General features: G+C 42.0%; 1 protein-coding gene across 1 annotated transcript in view; it reads right to left on the reverse strand.

Annotated features, from left to right (window-relative positions):
- Nucleotides 1–6,000: 6,000 nt before the first annotated feature.
- The window catches only part of TRMO (tRNA methyltransferase O), a 43,651-nt gene continuing 24,230 nt past the window's right edge, over nt 6,001–25,421 (reverse strand). Inside the window, exons 3-5 of the mRNA XM_063457257.1 lie at nt 14,407–14,564; nt 8,695–9,369; nt 6,001–6,231 (exon numbers count right to left, since the gene is read on the reverse strand). Coding sequence (XP_063313327.1) covers nt 6,008–6,231; nt 8,695–9,369; nt 14,407–14,564 — 1,057 coding nt within the window. The 3' untranslated portion in view covers nt 6,001–6,007. The remainder of the gene's footprint in view (nt 6,232–8,694; nt 9,370–14,406; nt 14,565–25,421) is intronic.

Genomic DNA, 25,421 nt, shown 5'->3' on the forward strand with positions numbered 1-25,421 from the left:
GTGTTATTAGTTTAAGCAGACTGTGATTGTCTATTGTTGTGACTTAGATGATGATCAGATCACATTTTTTTTTGTATTATTTATTTTTGTTGTGCTTTGAATTACATACATGCTTATACCGCCACGATAGCTGGTACAAGTCGATGGAATAATACAAGATAAACAGTAGCATGGCAAGCGTTAACAGCACAAATTTTATAGGTCAGGTTAGGAAGTACTGGCTATAACCTTAATTTCCACCAGGCTAATAGTTTTGAAGAGTAAGATAGACAGGTTAAGAAAGATCTGAAACATTCCAAGACTAATCATGGTTTAAGCCTATGAGGTTAGCTGAGCTTCTGGGGCTGATTGAGTGTGTGAGCGTAGGTATGGTGTCTGCCTGTTGCCCTGTGCCCTTAGTGTAGCAGGTGAGGTTATCCTGGGGTTAAGTGGCATAATAGCAAGAGGTATGATGAGGCATTGCTATGTTACATGCTTTGGAGTTGCATGTGTGTATAAAGAGGTTTATACATGAGGGTTTCCAGGCAGGCGGGCTTTGCCTTGGTAAGTGAGTGGGTGACAGGCTGTCTGAGAGCGTTAGTAGTGTGAGTAGTAAGGCATTGCAGATGTGGGAAACACATATAATGATATTGCTAACTAAATAAAAGCGTTCATAACAGTGGGTTTCGTTGTTAAGTTCTGCGTTGCCTGTGATTCTCTGTTGAGGAGGTTGCTGTGCGTCCGTTGCAGCAGAGGTTTTGAGTACGGACTTCTGTTAGTCCCAACTTGTGAGTTCACTTTTAACCTATGCCCAGCGCAGGGAGAGGTGTCAGAGGTGTTTGGAAGTCCTGCTGGGGGATTGTTGGGTACAGCATCACTGGTTCCAGCGGTTGGTTCGCCAGCCCGTCATTGTTGAGGTCCGCTTTGATGGCGCAGGTAGGTGGAGTCCCTCTTTGGCTCTCTGGGGCTTTCCGCGGTGTCAGGTTAGTACGGAGCTGTGAGGTTGCTAGTGTGTGGTCGCTTCATGGGTCTCTGCTTCAAGCCGGTGCTTTGAGAGGCTTGTGGGCCACCTCTGGTTGGGATCTGTATGCAGTGCGGTCTTGCCTGTTTGAGCGCGAGCGGGAGGGGTCTCCTTCTCCAGTGCCATTTTGTGGGTCCCCTCAGGCGGGGGCCTGTGTGACTGCAGTGGGGACTTGCGAGTTCTTCGGCGGGTATGTGCGCTGGTGCCTTGGCTTGTCGCTCTCTGCTGGCCAATTTCGCCCAGAAGGCGTCGAGTAGGGCATCGAGCTTGGTTAAGGTTTGGTGCCTGTCTGTTTGGCGGTTGTGGTTACATGAGGCGTCAGCCATCTTGAGGGCCCGTGTGGCAGAGGGCTGCCTGTGCGGTCCCGTTATCAGCGCTCGTCTCGGCCCCGCTGCCTGGAGAGTTTGGACCGGGATCACCCCCACCGGTCCTGAGGGGGGGAACGGGTAGCTGGTGATTTGGTGTCTCCGGCGTAGGGGCAAGGAGAGCGGCCGTCTCCCCCAGCTCCATCTGCCGCAGGCTACCGCCTGCTGCCTTGGTTACACGGTTGTGGGATGCACTCAAGTTTGGTATCGGGTGATTCACCGGGTGGCCCCCGACATGGGTAGCGTATCCCGGTATCATTACAGGCTTGTAAACGGTGAGTTTTTCCCTTTGAAGCTGTTTGTTTGGCGGGAGCTTCTCCACCATGCGACTGCTCCGTTTGCAGGTCAGGCCCCGCCCCCAGATCACATTTTATGACCAATTTGTGCAGAAATCCATATAATTCCAAAGGGTTCACATACTTTTTCTTGCAACTGTATATGCTGGTTTTATCAACTTGACGCTTGCTATGTTCATCACTTATCTACATTTACCACTTATCTGTCTCTGGGCTATCCATTAATTTTCAGGCAACATTGGCTCATGTATCCGTCAATTACCGGACATCAAGTGTGGTTATGTGACAGGTTCACAATTCACATACTTTCAAGAGGTTCATTATCAGAATTTTAAATATATGTCTCAATACTAATAGGTTACGTTTCACGTTATATGCTGTTAATTGTATTCATGCCACCTGGTTTAGTCTAATTGCTTATAGTAATCTTGTTCTACAGCGTTCCCCCGGTCAGCTACTGTATTAACCCCTCAATTGTTTGCAAGGTATATATTGGTTTAGTGTCTTAAAAGTTTACTACAATTACCTTAGTCATCGTATGGCTCACGTTTATGGCAGATTTCAGATTATCACTGTACACTGTATTCCTCCATGTTATAATGTATTTCCAGTATTTCCAGTATTTCCTCAGGACAGCATAACAAACCAACAAACAGTGTTATTTAAAAAAGGAATAAGTGGTACAATTTACACCAGGTGTCTATCGCCCGTGTTCAACTGTGTCAATTCCGTGTGCCTTGTGATGACGTGGGTACGTGCTGATGTAAAGAGTATGCGTCATGGAGATATTAAGCGCCTTAAGTCGTATTGGCAGAGAGGTGTAACGTGGTTAAAATAAGTGTTGTTCACTTTCACCTAGTTCTCTCTCAGGTCCAGAGGAAAATAGCGGAGGGATTCCCCTGCAATGTAAGAAACCCCTTGCATGGAGAGTTGCATAACGGCTGTGTGTGACTTCCAATAAATCAATTCATCCCCAACATAGAGCATTGTCTCATATGTATGGGAGAAAGCTATACCTGCTATAACACTATCTTGCCTACTCTTGGATTATCGCTATTGGAAACGCTAATTGGGATTGATATAGCATCACTCACACTAGGGGGAAAAAAACATCTCTGGTGGCGAAACCCCTCTTCCTCTCGGGGTGTCTGCCACATCTGGTGGCAGTGGTGGGATGGTTCTTTTTCCCCAGAGAAGATGCTAATCCTGGATGTAACAGCAGAATAGTGGATGGAGAATCAATACAAACGACAGAAGCAAACTTCCTTAACGGATTTATTGGAGAACCGTGGCCGAACGGCAAACAACCGCCCCAAGCGGAACTAATTGCTGGAAATCGATCAAACCAACACTATGCCCAAAACGGTGGTCCTGAATGTGGAGGACGATGAACAGATGCAAACCATTCGGCCCAAATCCTCCAGCCGACATCGTGATGCAAGTGCTGGCCACTGCCGAAGCAGAAACCCGGGCCAAGCGAGAGTATTGATTGTGCTTGGCAGAGATCCAGTGCTCAGGGAGCCCAGCAACCGAGAGTCCTCTGGAAAGGAAAAAGGTACCCTTTGCCACATTTAAGACTTTTCAAGAAACAGTAGGTAAAATAGATGGGTACCTTGCTGACTTTGAGAGACAGTAAACTTTACACAAGGTACCCACCGACGAATGGGTCACCATTTTGGCAGGAAAGTTATCAGGGAGAGCTGTGGAGGCGTTCAGGGCTATCCCGATAACGAGATCCAGCATTACCACACAGTCAAAGAGGCATTGCTCGCCTGGTACGCTGTCACCCCAGTGGCCCCCTGGTATGCAGACTACTTAGAGGCAACAAGCTAGCTTGACCTCCTGCACCTAAATATACTCATCTCTGGGATGTGAATATAATCCTCAGATTTCTACTGAATTGGCCCGAGAACGAAAATCTTTCCCTTTGCCAGCTATCAGCAAAATTTAAGCTACTATTATGTCTGGTCTCCTTTTGTCGAGTATCAGACGTTAGAGCTTTCGACTGTGATGGATTCACCTTCCCCCCCGGAAGGAGTTTCATTCTCCAGATGCACTAAATCGGATTTGTCCACGGTCTTTTACCTGTACTTCCTGAAATTTTGTGTGGATTCGGTCCTATCAAGATATGATGCTGATGTTACCTCTTCTCTACGTTCCGCCCACGGAGGTCAACTCATGATTTCCAATGTCCGCTATCACGGCACCATCTCTTCTACCATGTTGGCTTGTTGGATCAGATGGTTACTCTCCCTGGCGGGTATCGATCCCTCATTCGGAGCCTATTCGGTCAGAGGGGCTGCGGCTTCGGGAGCCTTCAGTGAGGGTGCGTCCCTCCAGGACATCCTCCATTCCGCAGATTGGTCTAGAGAACGGACCTTTCGTCATTTCTATTTCTGGCCATTGTCCCATGCTTCTCTTACTTTATTGTCCAAGCGTTAAAACGGCAAAATATGAAGCCTCCTGTCATGTAATAAAATTGTAGATTGTGTTAGCTTTAGTGTACCTATAATCTTAATTTTATTAATGACAGTAGGCAAATATTTTCCCACTGGGGTTCTTTTCCCAGGCCCAGTTGTTTTCTACTCGGGTAAGTCAGTAGACACACTTATCGATGTTCTCAATTGGTTCTTCTCCACTTGATTGTTTTAGGTTAATGATTGCTTGTTTCCTTACATTGATTTATGATCTAACTATTTTCTTCATCTGAGGATTTTTTATTTTTTTTTTATTCTTTATTTTTGCATCTGCATATAAGTTACAGACAGGCGTGCAGGGCCACGACAGCCACTGAAGGCATATTCATGGCATTTCAATTGAGTGGCATTTTGATACAGCACATATTTTTTTATGTCAAAGGCCGAGTTGGAAGCGGGTACAGGGTTGGGTTGTTAGCAGAGGTGTCTTGCTGGGCAGATGTCACCCCGGACTGGAGTGGTCGATGCTTGGTGACCTATCTCCGTGGTGCCGCGGCTGTTACCCGCACCTTCAAAGCTCCTATTGCTTGCGTTGGTGGCATGTGTGGTTGCGGGGATTAGTATGACCATTTCTGCTTCCCTGTGTAGCGGGATCTTCTCTTAGGAGCCGTTTTGTGGGTAGAGGACACTAGGAGGGGGGTTTTACCTTCATGCAGCCGGCGCACGTGGCGCCCGCCATCTTGGAGGCAGCGATCAGGTTCCCCGGCCTCAGATGCAGGATCTTGCTTATGGTCACCGGGTGAGGACCAGGATCACCCCCCCGGAGCCGGGTCTGAGCCGATCAGTGCTTTTGGCCGGGCTCTGTGGTGCAGGACAGCGAGGCAGCGGCCATCTGCCTCGCTCACCGCCGGAGAAGGCCCGGGTTACGACACCGCGTTTCTCTCCCTTGGGGGACTGTAGCTCAGCGAGCCAGCCTCTCCCCAGGTCCATCTGTACCGCGGCACTGGGCGTCGGTGCTGTCGGTTCGCTTTAGGTGAAGAATATACAGGATTTTAGCGTGTTTTTCGTTGTGTTTTGCCGGAGCCGCTCTGACTTGCGACCGTCCAGGTCGGCGGCCCGGCCCCGCCCCCCTGAGGATTTTAAATTGATGATAGCATGTCAGCTTACACTTGCTTAGGAGCCACAGTCTACTATGAATGTTATGGACCAGTAACTCTATCCGGGTTTGCACGTTTTTAGTAGTCTACTTCACAAGATTAATTCCTGTTTTTCGACTCTGCTCTCTCCTTTCAGTTTAAAGTTGACATCAGTTACCAAGTTTACATCAGTTGCCAAGCTTGAAGGCCTCAGTTCCAGTTTCATCTCATCATCTTGGGCGGTTATCTTCATCGGTTATTCTGTTCCGGATGAATTCGCAGCTTGAAAGAGGGGGAGTGGCTTGAAGAGCAGAGTCTTATGCTGTATTACTTGTTTTGATTGGTTCTCACTGTTTCCATGTTAAACTGTACTGCTGTGGAGCTTAAGTAAAGAGAGACTTAAGCAAAATATTCACCTCCTGTCATTAATAAAATTAATATTATAGGTACACTAAAGCTAACATAATCTATAATTATGTATGAGATTCCAACTTACAAAGCTGGTCAGCCTTTCTGAATTAAGACACTAATTAGAGCTAAAACAACACTTTCAGTTTATTTTCACACTTTTATTGTCACAAATATATCTGAATGAAACACAACTGTGAATTGGTAATGAGAGGAGCTCCTGACAATGCATGATCATATATAACATAAGAATTGCAGAGGAAGGTTTTCTTGCACATTAGGTCTTTAGAGAAAAGAATACTTTTTCTGAACAATTTTGAAATATGCAACTTTTTTCCAAATAGTCTTTAAGTATAACAACTTCTTAACAAATAGTTTTTGGTCATCATTTGGAACATTCAGCGTGTGCTTTATGAGGCTGTATTCTAAGTACTTCAGCAAATCCATCACCAAACCAGCAAGTGATGTGAATAGTGTCAAGGCTAAAATAAAACAAACGGTCCTGACACTGCTTTCTTCTGTACACGGAGCGTGGATCTGCAGACAACACAGTAGAAATCGCATATTTGGCTTCATCAAAAGACTTAAAGTAACGGAATGATGGTCCACCTATAGTTAATACAATAACAGAAATTGTTATCAGAGTGTTTTAAAGGTAATAACAGTACATCAATACTAAATACTTTTACATGCCAAAGTTGGATTGTCCCAGAGGTGTACATATGGTACCAAGGGTAGGTTGGACTGTTTGCACCGCCACTAATCTTTAAAAGTGACAGTGAGCATCATAGCCATTACATATCATATGTAGGATTAGTTGGAAACCCAGAAAATGGTACGGTCTTTCTGGAAGCTATTTTTATAAATAGTTCATATCCATAAAATTATCTGACCAATTAACTTCCAAACATGTTACTCTCCAGTACAGCAATTCCAAGTTATTGTTCATGTACTTATTAGCATCCAGCAATCCAGTTTATTGGTCTTACCTGTGTCAAAAATTACCTTCATACAGACTGTTATTAACTCTGCGGCCAGGCTTACCATCCCTAGTTGACACTCTTCCTACACCTCAGGCCTTTGTCAATTATTAAAATGTTTTCCTGTATACTTCTACTACTAATTTAAAAACCTGACATTCACCTACAAAGCTCTCCCGAGCTCTAACCTGAATTACATAACAAACATACCTCTGCTTTTACCTTCACCTAACTGTTCAAACCACCGCCGCTAACTTACATAAGACTTAAATGCCATGTCCCATCCTACTATATACTTGCACCCTCCAGTCCTTTCTTGGATTCCTAAAATATATATATTTATTTAGGAGACATATGATCTTACTGAATTATTTCATTTGGCTGTACTACTCTGCTCATATCATATGCCATGCCAGTTGTAATTAATGTTCCTCCAGTTTGACTCTTCTCCCTGGTTCAGAATCATGAGAGTGATCCCACAGCGTTGTTTAACTGGGTAACATAACACATTTTAGTTCATACATATGTGTGTGTGTATATCTGTGTGAGAGGCTGTATATAATTGGAACATTCACAAAAATGTTATAAGGATTACCTGTTTGAAAAATGTGAATGCATTTATGAAAAAAGTTATCTTGACATATAAACAATTAAAAAGAGCATTTTGTGTTGCTGACAGCTTTTTCTGCATTAACTATACAAATGTGCAGCAGTGTCAATCGAAATTACATTTCACTGTGGTAAACAAATGAGCCGGCAGGCGAGTTGTGGGAAAGTGATGCTAGACATGCAAGTATTTATTGTATTGTATCAAATTCTGCACAATTTAATAGTTCTATATACTGATCAGCCACAACATTAAACCACCTAGCTAATGTCGTGTATGTTCACCCTGGGCTGCCAAAACACCTCTGATGCATTGAGGCATGGACTCCTCAAGACCTCTGAACATGTCCTGTGGTATCTGGCACCAAAACATTGGCAGCAGATCCTTTAGGTCCTGCAAGTTGTGAGGTGGGTAGTCCAAGGATTGGATTTGTTGTTCCAGCACATACAACAGATGCTCAGTCGGATCAGATATTGGAAATTGGAGGTCAAGGCAACATCTTGAACTCTGTCATTTTCTTTAGACCATTCCTGAACAAGTTGTGCTGTGTGGTAGGGTGCATTATCACGCTGAAAGAGGACACTGCCATGAGGGACCACCACTGCCACAAAGGGGTGTATGTGGTCTGCAAAAATCTCTAAGAAGGTTGCATGTGTCAAAGTAACATCCACATGAATGCCAGGATCCAAGGTTTCCTAGCAGAACATTGCCATTCACCTGATCTAAAGGAAAACATCAAACCAGGCAATTTTCTTCTACTGCTCCATTGTATAGTTCTGATGCTCACATTCCACACTGAAGGTGCTTTCGGAGGTGGGCAGGGTAATCATGGACACTCTGACCGATCTGCAGCTATGCAGCCCCATATGTATCAAACTGCAATGCATTGTGTGTTCTGACCCTTACAATCATGGCCAGCATTACCTTTTTCAGCAATTTGAGTTAAAGTAGCTCTTTTGTGTGATCAGACTAAACGGGCTAGCCTGTGCACCCCACATGCATCAAAAAGCCTTGGGCCTCCATGACCCAGTTTACCAGCTGTCCTTCCTTACGCCACTTTTGGTAGGTACTAACTCCTGCATATTGGGAACACTCCACAAGACTTAATTTTGGAAATGCTCTGACCTGGTCGTCTAGCCATCACTATTTGGCCCTTGTAAAAGTCACTCAGATCTTTCTGCTTGCCCATTTTTCCTGCTTCCAACACACAAAAATCAAGAACTGACTGTTCACTTGCTGTCCAATATATTCCACCCTTTGTCAGGTGCACTTCACCTGTAATTAGTTTTAATGTTGTAGCTGATCAGTGTATAAATAAATTATCAAAGAAAACGACAAACGTTTGTAATTTGGGGTAAGTCTATGAAGCAATAGAAAGGTTAAATGGAGTCTTCTCATAGGTAAGTAGAACTGCTGGGTCGTAGCATCCCACAGACATATATATATATTGAAAGAAAGCTTAAAATATAAAAAGGTCAAGTGTACCTGAATCACAACACTGTTTAAAATGTCTCAGCTCCATTTCAGAGTGGGGAGTGAACCTGACCTTTAAATTGGCCACAGGTGCGTCTTTTATCCACGTTGGAACAAAGGTGTCATCAGGGTTACATGGGTTTCTGTTTTCAGGTCTTTCTGTGACACCTTTCCTAGTCAATTCATGCATCTTGTCTGCTACAGTCAGATAATCTAGTGGTTGACTGGGATCACCATCATCACACTGATGTCTATCTTCTGGCCCCTGTTTTGCTACAGTCAGATAATCTGCAAATTGGCTGGGAACATCTCCATTGCATGTATTTTGGTGTTCTATAACAAGAGATGATGATGCACTTGTTATTTCAAAATCCTTGCCATTTTTAATCTCTTCTGGTGTCTCTGCAGGAATGATTGGCATTTCACTCATACATGTGTCAGGTTCTCTTTCCGGGTTAGGGTATTTTTCATTTGGTAGCTCTTGAGATATGGCTTGAGGGTTTCCAATAGCTGTAAAGGTGGTTTCCAACTTATCAGTCCCAGCATTATGTTTTCTGTCTTTTCCTTCTAGATCTTCTGGAAAGAGGACAGTAGCTTTGGGGGAGTCATACTCTGAAATATGTGGCTTAATGTCAAGAACCGGAGTCCCTTCTATCATATCAATTCCAGACAAATATAGTGTTCCGCCTGTAGAACAATCAAGAAAATGGATATTGATTAATATTTTGATACATGTTTATATATCAAGGTGAAAAATACACATTTGAAGACTGGTTCATTTTCACTATAGCACTTCTATTCTATCTTGTGTATGGGAACTTTATTAACAAAAAAAAACACATAGTTCAGGACACCAGTTTTCAAGGTGTAGAAACCTCTGAAAAAAGTTAAAGGGACACTATAGGCATCCAGGCCACTTCATCTCATTAAAGTAGTCTGGGTGCTTTATCCCTGTCCCCTTAACCTGGCAGCTGAAAACCTTGCAGTCCAAGACTGCCTCCAGTGGGTGTCTGAGTTTAACTCCATGAAACCATGCTGGACATCTTCACACTTTGCATGAGGACATCCAGCATCTTGTAAATCCCCATAGAAAAGCATTAATTCAATGGTTTTATTATGGGGAAGGCCTAATGGGCTACTGGCGCTCGCCATGCATGAACTTTCAGTCCCGCTCATTTGTCGGAGGAGGTGGAGACAGAGTCAGCACTGAGGGACCTCAGCCCTGGAATCAGGTAACTTTTACAGGTACTCCTAACTTACTGACCGGGTTTCGTTCCTACGACCCAGTCATAGAACGAATTTGTCAGTGAGGAGTTAAGGGATTCCCTGCTCTGCTGCGTTCTTCTAGGTTTGAGAAAATGTCCCTGAACATAGATGAATGCAACAGAGCAGGGAATCCCTCTAATCTATGCTGGGGAGGAGGGGCACAGTGACTGTGGGGAGGAGGGGGCACAGGGGCTGTGCAGAGGAGGGGGCACAGAGGCTGTGCGTGTTTTGGTTCATATCAATTTATTTTTTGTATATATACTTATTGCCCTATGAGTTTGTGTTTTCACTTTTTCTATTTGAGATTGATATTGGAACATTGACCAAAGAAAAAAGGGTTATTCCTAAGTGAGTAAAAAAAGATTTTTTCTAAAATTTGCACATTACACAAAAAAAGTGTTTTTTTTCACAAGTGCACTTTGGTCACAAATCTTTTCACTAATGTTTCCTAATTATTAACACCATTATATGGTATTAATCTAAAAATAATTAATTAATTAATTGTAGTCTTAAAAGGCATAGCGCACTTTATTTTTGGTTTTATGTGGTCATATGTGAGTGGAGCTTTTTCACAATATATAGTGCTGCTTATTTCTTATTAATATTAGATTGTAATAATTGTTTTAGCGCCATACTATTACTTATTTTTTGGTGTACGGCCGACTTCAATGTCCGCTCTGTGCTGGCTGCAGGGAGAGACCGGTAATTTGAAAGATCTGAGTCCCCAGCCAGAGGCAGGGGATTCGGATTTTTGCACCCCCCTGCTCTGGCGTCCTAAGGCGGCCACTTTTGCTGCCTCATGGACACACCAGCCCTGCTTGTAGGACAGCTGAGGGGGTCTACAAGTTTTCACCCATTAGGAACAATGATCCAAGAATCTAATGAGGTGGTACTCCTTCCCATTTGTACCAAATAAAAGCAATTCATCAAGTGTTGGAAAGCACATGGCCAGGTAGCACCTATTTACGTTAACTGTGGACATGAAATAAACTACGCCTATCACGGATACGAACATCCTCCAGATTCACTCTGGCACTGGATTAACAAATAAAACCTTGGGCATTTCTCCTCTTGTCGCTTACTGACTACCTATAAATGCTAGCAATAAAGAAATAGCTAAAGCGTCTTTGCAGCACTTAAACCCACTGGTGGAACCACCAGAGGTCGCAAAGCATACAACCGAAACAGAACCCTGGCGTTTCACCTGTCTGCTAAGCCCAGCAGGGATAGTAGCAGAGATTAAGGCAACAATAGGCAGCTTACTTTATTTACAAGCTTGATGCTGTCTTGCATGGAGTCTAGCACCGGACTAGACTCCATGGTTCCTTAGTGTGCTAGTGGTGATATGTGACGCACCATTTCCGGTAACCTTCTATCATATCTTCTCCCTTGCAACTTCGATGCTCAGTTAGTGAGTCAGAGCGCAATCAAAGGGGTTCTAGGCCTGCACTCTGATTCAATACTGACTGCTGGAAACACGAGGGGGAGTGTATGATAGGCGACACTGCACTCCTTGCTGAAATCCTATCTCCACTGGACCATGAAGGAATACATGACTTGACCATCAGTGTTTACATGTATGTGTCAGTATATACATCTATACATGTGTATCAGTGTTTGTGAGTGTCCGTGTATCTGTGTATGTCAGTGTTTGTGATTGTCCGTGTATGTATCTATGCATGTGTCTCAGTGTATGTTTCTGTGCATGTTTTTTGTGTGTGTCAGTGTATACATCTGTACACGTGTGTCAGTGTTTGAGTGCGTCAGTGTATGTATCTATCCATGTGTGTCAGTGTTTGTGGATATGTCAGTATGTGTTAAAGTAAATGTGTATTTATTTCTCAGAGTGTATTATCTGTGAGCATCTATGTGTGGCAGTGTATGAGTGTTTCTGTGTATTGCAATGTGCCCTTGTGTGTGGCAGTGTATATGTATTTGTGAATTCACATTTGCATGTATTCATCATACACTAAAACTACATAAAATAACCTTGCTTACAAACACAAAACAATACACACAAACCCATGCATTTAAATGCCAACACTACACGCAAAGATACCTCCTGCATTCAGACATTAGCATTATACAGAAACATTCACACAAATATACCCCATACAAAAACCACGGCTACATTTACAGATACGGCAGACAAATAGAACCCTGCAAGAATGGGTAAAAAAAAACCCAAAAATTATAAATATAAAATAGTAAATAGATACACAGCTGGCAAAGCATTCTGGGAGTTGTATGGCAGCTGAGGATCTACCTAATGGCCACCTCTGCTCTACAGAGGCCGGGGAGCCGTTAACATATTCTTGTACCGGGGCCCTGAGGTTTCTATTTCTGCCTATGCCTGAGCCATAGCCATATATTGGACTAAAAAGCTCACAGGACACTTGCAAATGTTCCACACCATTTCTACAAAATCTGATCTCCTTGTTTGGTGCAACTAACCCTGTTGTAGATGGAGCACCCTGGATGGTCGCTCTCCATCTTTCTTTCCTTTGATAGCTATTTACCCTCTCCTAATTTAGCCTTTCTTAATTGTACTTGTAAATGTGTATACTATATAATATATATCTAATAATATATAATGTATATCATATGAACACTTTTCTAAAAATAAAGATTTTAAAAAAAAATTGGCAAGAACAATGTGTAAATAAAATGAACTTGTGAATAAAGTGATACTGGGTCCTTTAGCATGGATTAAGAACCTTCTCATGAGAATGATCAGACTACAATAGGGTAAATGATTATTTCCTCTACCTGCATATAGAAGACACAAAAACTGATGAATGAATTGTACATTCTTGCAATACTCATTATTCCCAAAAGACAGCAGTTTCTTCACAAATGTTTAGATTGAATTTCAGTTAACTACCTTTCAAAGTAAACATTTATAATATGCAAGCCAATGTTTAGCAAGCATGTAAAAAAAAAAAAAAAAAAAAGGCTAAAGAGAAGGTTAAAATAATAATTTTTAAAAAATGAAAATATATAAATAAGGTTACAGTTATTAGCACGGTTGTAAAACAACATTGATTGATGAACTTGTGCACCTTGTTGCTCATATGTTATAGCATCATTAAAACTACTGTGGGTAGAGATACTAATCATCACAAACTAAAAAAGAGAGAGAAAACAATGGAATTAAGTCAATGACAAAATGGAAAAATAAGGAAAATAAAGTTGAGGAACCAATGACAAAAGTTAAAGAGGGACAAGATACAATAAAAAAGACAAAGGAAAGGTGGAAAAAATAAAATGGGCAAAATGGAAAAAACGCAACCAACATAAAAGGAAAGAAGAAAATCACGTACAAAACGTTGGGGAAAAAATAAAATAATTAAAATAAAATAAAATGAGGGAGAAAAAAAATGAAACAGTGTGTTTATTTTACAAGTTTGTATCTTCCACTTTGTTTATTAAAATGTAATCACACACGAGGCTGCTGCAGGCTCTAGCAGGTCATTTACAGAGCAAGAGATACATACCTCTAAATTAAACATATGTTGCAATATGATGTATTTAAAAAGTAGACCTCTTTTTAACGGTATGTAGAGAGTCAGTGTGAGGGTGCTTTTATGGAAAAAAATAAAATAATTAAAATAAAATAAAATGAGGGAGAAAAAAAATGAAACCGTGTGTTTATTTTAGAAGTTTGTATCTTCCACTTTGTTTATTAAAATGTAATCACACACGAGGCTGCTGCAGGCTCTAGCAGGTCATTTACAGAGCAAGAGATACATACTTCTAAATTAAACATATGTTGCAATATGATGTATTTAAAAAGTAGACCTCTTTTTAACGGTATGTAGAGAGTCAGTGTGAGGGTGCTTTTATGGAAAAAAATAAAATAATTAAAATAAAATAAAATGAGGGAGAAAAAAAATGAAACCGTGTGTTTATTTTAGAAGTTTGTATCTTCCACTTTGTTTATTAAAATGTAATCACACACGAGGCTGCTGCAGGCTCTAGCAGGTCATTTACAGAGCAAGAGATACATACTTCTAAATTAAACATATGTTGCAATATGATGTATTTAAAAAGTAGACCTCTTTTTAACGGTGTGTAGAGATTCAGTGTGAGGGTGCTTTTATGAATGTTTATTAATAAACAAAGAAAATAATGAAACAATATTATGAAGCCTAACATTACACATCCTTATATAAAAATATGTATAGTCTGACTCTCTAAAATAATCTCCCAAAACAGCAATAAAGACAAACTGCAGATGATATTCTCTTACACTAGACATTTCTACGTCAAATAGTTAGCAGTGGGCCTATAAGAAGACATGGAGAAAAGGAAAACCAATTCAAAACAGGAAAGCAGCCGATAGTCGCATCATTCTATTAGAATAGGCATCAAAATGCATATTTACCACCAGTATCACAAACAATGAACAGAGGTACCCGTGTTTGATGTTGGGGCTCCCTTCACTTGTTTCCTTACCTTCGACTTTTTCCAGCCTGGCGAGAGTTAGTCCTATTGCATTTGGGCGATGAGGACTTCTTGTAGAAAACACTCCTGTTTTTGCACCATTCAGTCTTGGTGGTTTTACTTTTGCTTTGAAACTCAAACGTCCATTTTTATGAAAGACAAACAAAATCCTAGAACACAAGCACAAAAAGACCTATTATCCAAACATTTTGGAAACCATTTTGGGAATGAAACACATTTACCTACATTATCCACAAAAACAGTTCATGATTGATATGAATGTTTAATTTTGCTACACCACAGACAGAGGTGCTTCCCTGTGTGGCCGCCATTTGTATAACCGAATGCATGCGGTCCTGTGCAGGGCCATTTTGTCTCCCGAATGCAGGCAGCGGTACCTGGTCGTTGAACACCTAGAAGTATTTTTGGACTCGCGTCTCTGTGAACCCGGGCAAAGATGGTAGCGCTGCTCATCCAACTTCCTGACCAACTAGACAAACAGCGTTCGGGAGATAGGATTTACCTAACAAGGGGACAATTCACTCCTTAACAGCATTTGTCTGTGTTCGTGTGAAAACCCCCGAAAGATGCCCGCTCGTTGCCTTGTTTTCTATGGAACTATTTTGGGGCATCACCTCGTGGCTGACCGGTCAAAACTTAATTTAAATGGCGTTCCCGAACCACCGAAGGGATCTGAGCGCTATTTCAACAAAGTGGGTGCTCAGACCTAAGCGATTTGGTGATATGACTTTCGTCGGGTTCCTATATTATTAAAATTTATTTTTATGACGATGTGTAATATTGTATATGTTTTCCTGTATCTGAGAGATAACCGAGTTGTACTTTTCTCACTCAATTATCTCTCAGAAACAGAGGCTCCTGGGAGGAAAACCCTTGAATTCTTAATGTGGAGACCTCATGCTAGGGGTCAGTGCATAAAAGCCGTGTGTGGACAGAAGAAAATTAGTTGTACTCCCAGAACGGTGTGTCGTCCAGTTGCTGGGGAGGAGGTTGGCAACTCACTTGGCTATTTCTTGTTCCAGAGTTCCTGATCATAGCAAAGGGAGTGTCCTGGACAGGACTAAGGCTCTGCTACATTGCATGTTTATGAGTTGGGCTTATTTCACTGGTGTAAAAAGTATTTTTGGACATTAGGGACTATCATATATTTGAATATGTGCAAGTCATAAAATGCCTCCATCCAGAGAACCCTGAGTATGTCAGAGTATACCCAAAGAGGAACAATAATGCATGACAAAAGAGGTACACATATTCCCTGTGTTGATGTCCCCACCACATCTGAGATAATATTTTTTCAAGTATGCATAATTCTGGCATACATCCAAGTTTCATTAACCCCTTAAGGACACATGACATGTGTGACATGTCATGATTCCCTTTTATTCCAGAAATTTGGTCCTTAAGGGGTTAAAGCTGCCGTCTTTAACCTGTAATGTAATGTGTACTCAGAACAAGTAATCTTACATGTGTTAGTTGCATGGGTGTCAGAACGGACTACATATTTGACTAACACTACCAAAGAGCAATTTTCCAAGGGTCGAGTCTGGTTCTTCCATCATTACATCCTATGGCTTGCTCCCAGCTCAACTTAAATCAAAGTTATTTCCTTCATGGTCTAGATGTTTATCATTTGTGACTTGCTTTGGTCTTGTGCCTATATCCTTAATATGTTACTTCTTTTTGCACCTCAGGCATAATTTAGCCATTGTGTAAAAGCTAATAAACGATATGGCCCCTAGTTCTGAGAGGCGCCTGAAACTTTTCATGCCTTTTACTATATTTTCTTTTGTTAACATTTAGAATTATTATTATTTTTATTTATTTTTTTTAAACGAGATGTACCCTGTAGTCATGGTACACCTCAGGTCAGGGGCAGACACTGGGGAGTGGTACCAGTGCAAATCCCCCATGATGTGCCAGACACATATGCACACAGGATTACCAGTAGTGGGTACATGACGATTCAGTCTACTGCATGTATAGGCCATTTTTTTATTACATAGTCTGTGTGTGTGTGTGTGTGTACAGCCACACTGCACAACTGCATTGTGCACCCGCATGGCATGGGAGTAAGAGTTCTGGTAGTATGCATGTAGTATGTCAGGACTGGTCACTTGCCAGGGCTGCAACAGACAGCAGGGATATCTTTATATTCTATGACCCGTCCCTCACAGCAGATGGCGCCATCTGAATTGTGCACGCTTCTTGGACTATCAGTCCCATTGCCCCATCAGTCCCTAGCTGTTCAAACAAGCACAAGAGAAGGTAGAGTGTGAATTACTGTACTATTGCGGAAAGAGAGAAAAAATATTTAGAACAGGACAAAATATGTGGTAAAGGGGAGGGGGAGTAAGGAGAAAGCTGAAGGTGTGAAGGGCAGAATGTAAGTAGGTAGAGGGTTAGCGTTACCTCCTAAAGACTATGGGAAGAGGAATATGGAGGAAGTTGAAGAGAGAAGGACACTAAGGGAGTATGGAAAAGGGACACCACTGGAAGAAGCGACACAGATGGGAAGAAGTTCACTAGTAGTGAGTAATTACTGTGTGTGTATATATATATATATATATATATAGAGAGAGAGAGAGAGAGAGAGAAAGAGAGAGAGAGAGAGAGAGAGAGAGAGAGCTTGGCCTGTAATTGTGGGAGGGACTATTAGTCCTATTTAAGCCCAGTGAGCCCCTGCTTACCCGTCATCAACGTTCTCGGACGTTCTTCTGTTTACTTCCGGTTCACAGGACCCTGACGTCAGTTTTCCCACCTGACGACAGTTCGTGCAAACTTTCTTTCGTACTGAATTTCGTGAGTATAGTAGAGGAAGCCAGCATACGAACGGCTAACTGTAAGTCATGCTCAATTATACGAACGCAACTATGATCAGTTCGTTAAATCACATACGTTCATTTAAATTCTGTTCGTCTGAAACGGTCATGTTAAAACCGTTAGTTCAATACTGCTGCATTTCGTGTAAACTTTCGCCTGTTTCCCCGATCGGTCAATTGGGTCTGTTTTCCATGCTCACAATTTCATTCGTGTAATAGCATTTAAAATTCTGTTAGTTGAAACAGTCATGTTAAAGCCATCTCTTTCAACACTGCTGCATTTCGTTAATACATTTGTCTATTTCCCCGGTCAATCAATCCGCTCCGTTTACCACACTTATAATGTTATTCGTATAGAATCAGACGAACAGCATATATTACCTCTCATATACTGTAATACATATTGAAGGTTATTACGTTCGTATATAATCACCAACCTACTATCATTTAAAAGCCCGTTCGGCTAAAATCCTGCAGGTTCATTCCCTTAAAGCTGTAGCTAGTGTATCTTGCATAGTACTATATAAAGCATGCTAATTAGGAGATTGTATTTACACTCTAGCATTTATTTATGTCTGATGCATCTCAACATAATTTACGGTCATATTCCCTAAATGCATTTCATGTATTTACATTTGATTGTTCGGTCAATACCAGTTAAGCAAGTAATATAAATTAAGCTAGCAGATTACATGACGTTTTGTTTTCCCTCCTATATTTAAACATGATACTACAATTACTGACATTGGTTGCAGCTGTTCCATCTTTTATTTATAAAATACAACTTATTTAAAGAGGCAAGCCTCTAAATTAATACCTACCTAACCGTATTTTCCCCCTATAGTCCTTTTCTGGTATAACCAGGACTGTAAACATTAGTTCAAGTGACAACCCTTCCAGGACAAGTCCAAGCTTTCCCAACTCTATTCCAATTATATATGGTTAGTATCAAGTTTCTTTCCTAGCTTTGTCCTTGTCATTTTTCATACTTCTGGGGCTTTAGGTTATAACTCAATCATTATGACATATTTTAGGAACAAGTAGGGGTCATTCTTACTGACTACGTCCTCCAGGCCAATAGCAAGTATGTGTGAAAAAATTAATTTAAAAAAACCCAGTTAGGTAGTAACGCATGGTTAACAAACCCCCGCAAATTAGGTATAATTCCATAGGCCTCTTCGCCTTTAGTTGAGTGGTCCCGCAAGGCCAACTCTCATCCCTACGATCAGAGGTACAAGCCCAATCGGCCCAACGCATAGTTATCGCCTTGCATCAAGTTATAGTTAGGGCCTCACTTGTCACAGCCAATCAATATTAAAATCTTATACGGGCCACCTACCTCAGTGGAACAACGGTCCCACGAGGCAAGTCAAGTCATAGGTAGAGCCTCTCAAAGCCACTTGGCAAGTAGTAAGGGTGTCATCCGTCACCTAAGATAGTGAGAATAATATAATTTTGCCTTAGGGCACTAAACTAGTCAACTGGGTTACTTCATATCCACACGGATACCATATTAACTAAGTTATCTGCCTCACACCCGTAGCATGTCTAACGCTTCCAAACAAGGAGATGACCTGTCGGTTACCAGCACCCCGACCAGACCAGGCAAACCGTACTGGCCAGCCCAGCATCCAGCTATAGATCCTGGACAATACCTAAAATTACTGCCGAACTTAAAAAGAAAAAAATATTCCCTTCCCAGCCACAGCCAGGAAAGCCAAAAACTTTTTCGATTGTTAAATTCAAATGAGGATAATGAAAGGGATAGTTTGGAATCCAATAACAGACCAACCATTCCGGAGACTCCAGTACCTATAGTCCAGCCACAGCCTAACCAAGGAGGTAACGCTAACCCTCTACCTGCTAAAAGTACCAATATCATCAACCCAATACATCTAATTCCACAAAACATTAAACGGGACATAATAGAAGGGCAAGACATTAATTTGGCTTCTCTGCTTATAGCTTCTCAAGACGTAATTGGGAACAGATCATACACGTTAGATGACTTGTCAGTAGTTATGAAATCTAGAGACCCGAGACTGAACAGAAAGGTAAAAATTCCTGAATTTGTCCTGGCTTTCGGCCTGTATAGGGACATCATTTGTTCTGCTTTTCCCCTCCATAGAGAGGAAATTGATTTATATTTGCATAAGTTAATAGACTTGGCGTATAAATACGCTAAAATATTATGTTGGGCCAGTGACGCAGCATCTAGATCTGCTGCATCACTGGCCCAATATAATACACCTACCGACTGGGGCCAGTTAGACACTGAATTATTTTGTAGACATTTTGCAGGTCTTAAAACACCTTCATGTTCAATATGTTCCTCAGCAGCTCATACTGTTAACTTTTGTCCCAGCAATGTAGCAATTCCATCCACTAGCAATGCCAACCCCGAGTTTCAGCCCAACATGGCCCAAAGAGAATTGAGAGATAAAGTAGGCAGGCTGATAGTTTTTCTTGGCAAGGCTCAAGTCTGTAACAACTTCAATGCCAGAGGTTGTAGTTACAGTGCTTGCAGACTCCTTCACGTGTGCTCACTTTGTTACAGAGCACATGCTAAAACAATGTGCCTAAACAGATTGTACCCTAAAAGATTGTCTACACCAATAAACATACCTAATTTGCAACATTGCCTGTCTAATTATCCTTCTTCAGATCTGGTAGAATTTCTCACCTCTGGTTTCTCTAATGGGTTTCACACGGGTTTCGTTGCACTCTCCACAGGAATTCTGGAATGCCCCAACCTACAGTCAGAACTCACTGACCCTAGTAGTCTACAGGAACTCCTCTATAAAGAAAATCGACAACGGTTTCATGATTGGGCCATTTACTACCCCACCTTTCACCTCCTGGAGAACGAACCCTCTAGGCATAGCTACAGGGAAGTTTAATAAAAAAAATAAATAAATAAAAACTCATCATTGATTTTTCAGCACCTCACTCTTTCACGACACCTAGCTTAAAGGAAAACTATAGTCACCTAAATAACTTTAGCTAAATAAAGCAGTTTTAGTGTATAGATCATTCCCCTGCAATTTCACTGCTCAATTCACTGCCATTTAGGAGTTAAATCACTTTGTTTATATTTATGCAGCCCTAGCCACACCTCCCCTGGGTATGATTGACAGAGCCTGCATGAAAAAAAAACTGGTTTCACTTTCAAACAGATGTAATTTACCTTAAATAATTGTATCTCAATCTCTAAATTTAACTTTAATCACATACATGAGGCTTTTGCAGGGTCTAGCAGGCTATTAACATAGCAGGGGATAAGAAAATCTTAATTAAACAGAACTTGCAACTTTACAGGAAGTGTTTATGGAAGGCTGTGCAAGTCACATGCAGGGAGGTGTGACTAGGGTTCATATACAAAGGGATTTAACTCCCAAATGGCAGAGGATTGAGCAGTGAGGCTGCAGGGGCATGTTCTATACACCAAAACTGCTTCATTAAGATTGAGTTGTTCAGGTGACTATAGTGTCCCTTTAAATGCACTGATACCATCCGAGGATTTCTCTTTACAATATGCAAGAATAGACAATGCCATACAAGCGATCATTAACTCCAGCAAGGCAGCATGGTTAAGTAAAAAACAGATATTACAAATGCATTCAAACTACTGTCAATCCATCAATCACTCTGGCACTTGCATGGCATTAAGTGGGAAGACAAGTTTTATTTCGCAACCAGACAAACTTTTGGCTCCAAAAGTAGCCCCAAGATTTTTTATATTTTTATAACCATACGTTCCTCTAAATGTGCCGTACACAAAATATATATATTTGTAGTCGGGGATAATAAGCAGAGTTATAGTAGTGGTGGTACAAGTCGGTTGTGGTGTGCCGAAACCGACGTTCGGGTAGGCCTGTAAAAGAGGGTAAAAAGTTTAACAATTTAATCCTTACTAGGTGTTGACATTACATAACCAGTACTTTATATGACTGCCTCAGTTTCCACTCCGTTTGAGGGATATCTGGAGTATGCAGACGATTCCAATGTCCCAGTTTATGATGTGCGCTGGGATGTTTACTAAAGGCTGCAGAAGTAGTGCTTATTCTAAAAGAATGACCTGAATATGATGAAGGGTCGTATCAGAGTTTTATGAATTCTGTCCTGACGTACAGGATGTATTTAAAGTAGTGAATGGTTAACATGTAACCTTAAAAGAGAGCGCATGCCTGTGTAGTCCTTTGAGTGTAGGACAAATTGGTCTAGTATGTTGACTGGGCACCATTTATTGTTGATAGTACATAGGTGTATGTCTGCAGGTGGGTATAAGTTCAAGAGTTGTAAGCTAATTTAAAGTTGAGGTGACAAAAGGATGTGAATTTCACCATGGTTTCGATGGAGTACGTATTTACGATTCCAAAGTGAACTTATTAAAATGGCCAGAGTTGGGGGGGGGCGGAGCTAGCGGCACACTGCAGCGGTCGCCATTTACAACGGCTCCGACAAGCCAGCGCGCTAAACAGGCCAAAACACGGCACCAATAGCCCATCGACAAAAGAGAACTGCAGGGTCACTCTCCGGACAACCGGCGGATCTTGCAGATGCCTTTTTTTCAAAAATCGGGCACTAAACGCCGCACCAAGGGACCCGGGGCCTACCGCACGAGTGAACACCACCTAACCAGGGAGCTGACTTCGTGGCTCGGCGGGAACTCACTACTCACCGACGCCGACTTCCACACCACGGAAGAAATGGGACGGAAATCTCACAAACCGATCCCGAGCACTCCCAAGCCACAAAGGGACATAAGCAGCATGCTGCAATCCCCTCCGCCTGCACGGACCCAAGCCGTCGAGGCGGCATCACCCGAGGGGTCAGAGGATGGAGACTCCACTCACAGTATGATTTTGCCAGGCACGGGAAGCGCAAGTATGTACACCCAGGATGACACGGTACCGGCATCGAAGCGAGACATCCAAGACATGCTGGCCGGTCTCCAAAAGAACCTTCAGCACATGTGGCAAGCTGACCTAAAGGGGCTGGCGGCAGAGGTACAGGCAGTAACGGCAAGAACCCAGGCCGCAGAACAAGAGGTGAGAGAAATACATCACCTCCCTTAAAGACACAGTCTCCCAAATACAATCCACACAAGCAAACGCCATCAAACAACTGGCTATACTAGACGATAGGGGCAGGAGAAAGAACATTAAAATCAGGGGTGTATCAGAGGTGGTACAACGGGACGAACTGCCCCATTTTATCAGACGCCTGGTACCTGCACTCATCCCCAAAAGACAGGCGAAACACTTCATGTTTGACGGAGTATATCGCATTGCAAAACCGCAGCAGGCACCGAAGGCAGCCCCGCGTGACATCATCCTACGATGTCAATCCCTAACAGATAAGATAGCCCTGATGACGGCCATCAAAAAGAAAACAATGAACGACTTTGAAACACACAGAATCACCTTCTTCCAGGACCTGAGTAGAGACACTCTCCTTTGGCGCAAGAGCATGCAGCCCATCACGACCACCCTGCAAGCAGCGTGCCTCAAGTACAAATGGGCTACTCCCAGGACATTATGGGTGACTAAAGGTGACCAACATTACAAGATCTCCAATTTAGGAGAAGGATCGGCCCTACTGACCACTCTGGGACTGTCCATTAACACCAGGGCACCAGTCACAACACTGCCGGGACCGGCAACCTGAAACCTGCATTGGTCACAATGCCAGACTATTACCATTTACTGTTCTTATGTTTTTATGTAATCTTTATTCACTGTTTATCACACCCTGTTTTGCTATCTCTTTTGAAGACGAACTAAATCACACACAACCTGTACCGCTGACCCAACCTCACCGGGTGGTACCGACTACACGGCCCCGTGACGATGAAACGATGGCCCAGGTCCAACCAGTGTCCCTCACCCCCCCACCCCCCTGAATGCCCAGGGTTACAGGGCACAGTACATTATGGGGCCCCCAGGCGAGAACACCGACTGGCCGGAACACTACGACACATAACCCGAACTCCATACCATTCTGCACTTACACATAGACGAGACACAAAGGCTTAGACCCTGCCCGTTACCCACCATGACACACGCTAAACCACGCAAGGAACTAAGTGATTACCCAGGCCATAACCTGTGCCAGTGTCCCAATATAGTCGTATAGTCCCCCTGGGACGACAATAGATACATATAGAACACGCACCACTGGCATGGCCAGACCCTCGCTTCAACTACATAGCCCTCATCACCACAAAATGTGCATAGCTCAACTCGGCCCAACGCATCAGACGACTGTAATGTGACTGTTTTATCGAGCATCTGATGTTGTGGCATGACTACCTTTATATGTACTTGCTGAAACTGCACCAAAAATAAAGAATTAAAAAAAATAAAAAATGGGCAGAGTTCTGGTATATAAATGGTTGGTATAAGCAGACAGAGCCGCGTGTGCCGGCAATCTACCATGACCATGAGATGAGCTAATCCAGAATGAGATCATGAAATTTAGGAGTTTTAGTATGTGATTAAGCAGCCGTTGAATGTTTGGAGGAATACCTGAAATGGGATTAAGACAAGGCTTCAGCTATTATGTTGTGACCGGCTGGTATGTGTATCCAGACAAGGTAAAATTGCTGTGTTGCTGCCAGCCAAGTAATTTTGCATACTGCTATGTTTGACTAGTAATTTACTTGAGGTGTGCCGAAGCCGACGTCTGCTGTAGGTCAGTAAATAAAGTGGGCCTACACTAGAAGAGTATGGTGAATAAAGTGTGTGGAGGGTGGGGCAGGGGAGTCCCTTTTAAAGGTACATAAGCCCCTCCCACAACTCCAGGCCAAGCCTTCCAATACATACATATTATATATATACACACACACAATATATATTATATATATATACACATACATACACACTATATATATATATATATATATATATATATACACACATACATTCATACATACATACATATACATATACATACACACACACACACGGATCTAGCACTCACTCTCCCAGTCTTGTCCTTACCTGGGCGCAATTCAATTATGCCAAAATATAAGTATCAAGGAAGGTGCACTCGCAGGAATTTGTAAATATATATATATATATATAGAAAAACAATAAAGGGAGCACACTAGGTCTTAGTTATAGTGCAAAATTATTGACTGCATTCCAAAGAATACATAGCTGTGGTATACAAAAAAATCAACGTTTATCAAGATCACAGTGACAGGTGAAAATTGCTTACATTATATACATAACTGTGTAATGAGCTTACCAGTAGGATGATCGGATAGCCGGCGGGCTGAAAACCTGGAAGTGCGAGACACCACGTGACATCGTGCGTGTGACGTATTCGTGTTACGTAAATGGCGTAGTTGCTAGGCAACTCCGTACAAAGAGTAAAAACAAACGCCCGGTGGAAGAAAACCGGAGAGAAAATACTACACAAGCCTACAGAGGTGTGCAGAAAGAAAGGCTAAGCCCATATCCCCAGAATCCGCATACATAGATCTATGTCCGTGCCAAATCTATGTGAAGTAGACCAAAATGTGCAGACAGCATCAAAGTGAAAAATTACAGTGTACAAAATATATACATAGAGCATACGTGCAGACTGGGATCGGGCTATAGCACATACAAATAGTTAAAGGGTCACACTGTACTATATACCAACATAAGATATGTAAGGCTAATGTTTACTGGTGTAACATAGTTTAGGCATTAAGCTGGAGGCATAGCATTATATTGTAGCTGGACCTAGTATATTTATAGGCATAAGTACAAATGGTCCCATATTCACATTTATTCTGTGTACATCTGGGCATTTTTAACTATACCCTATCTCTTTTTACATACTATATATAAGGGATTGCTTAGAGACTCATATTTTAGATAATTCCCATATGTTTAACACATCAGGGAACCAGCTATAGTAATTAACTTGCCTATTACAGAATAAAATGTGTGTGGTTGTACAAATTAAAAGGAACAGCATAGAATAATATCCTACTCTATAATCTAGAGACAGGGGACTACAAATTGATTATTTCAGTCTAACGGAAAGTGTGCTATGGAACTACAGACACTATTTATGGATCACTCTATTAGGACATGACAAAGTTATACAGCTATAGGAATGCTGATTTAAAGGAACATGGACAATACAAGGTTTTCGTTAAGTCCATTCGGGGTCACTGTGTTTAGATGG

This window comes from Pelobates fuscus, chromosome 5, assembly GCF_036172605.1.
Source record: "Pelobates fuscus isolate aPelFus1 chromosome 5, aPelFus1.pri, whole genome shotgun sequence".
NCBI classification, from domain to species: Eukaryota; Metazoa; Chordata; class Amphibia; order Anura; family Pelobatidae; genus Pelobates; species Pelobates fuscus.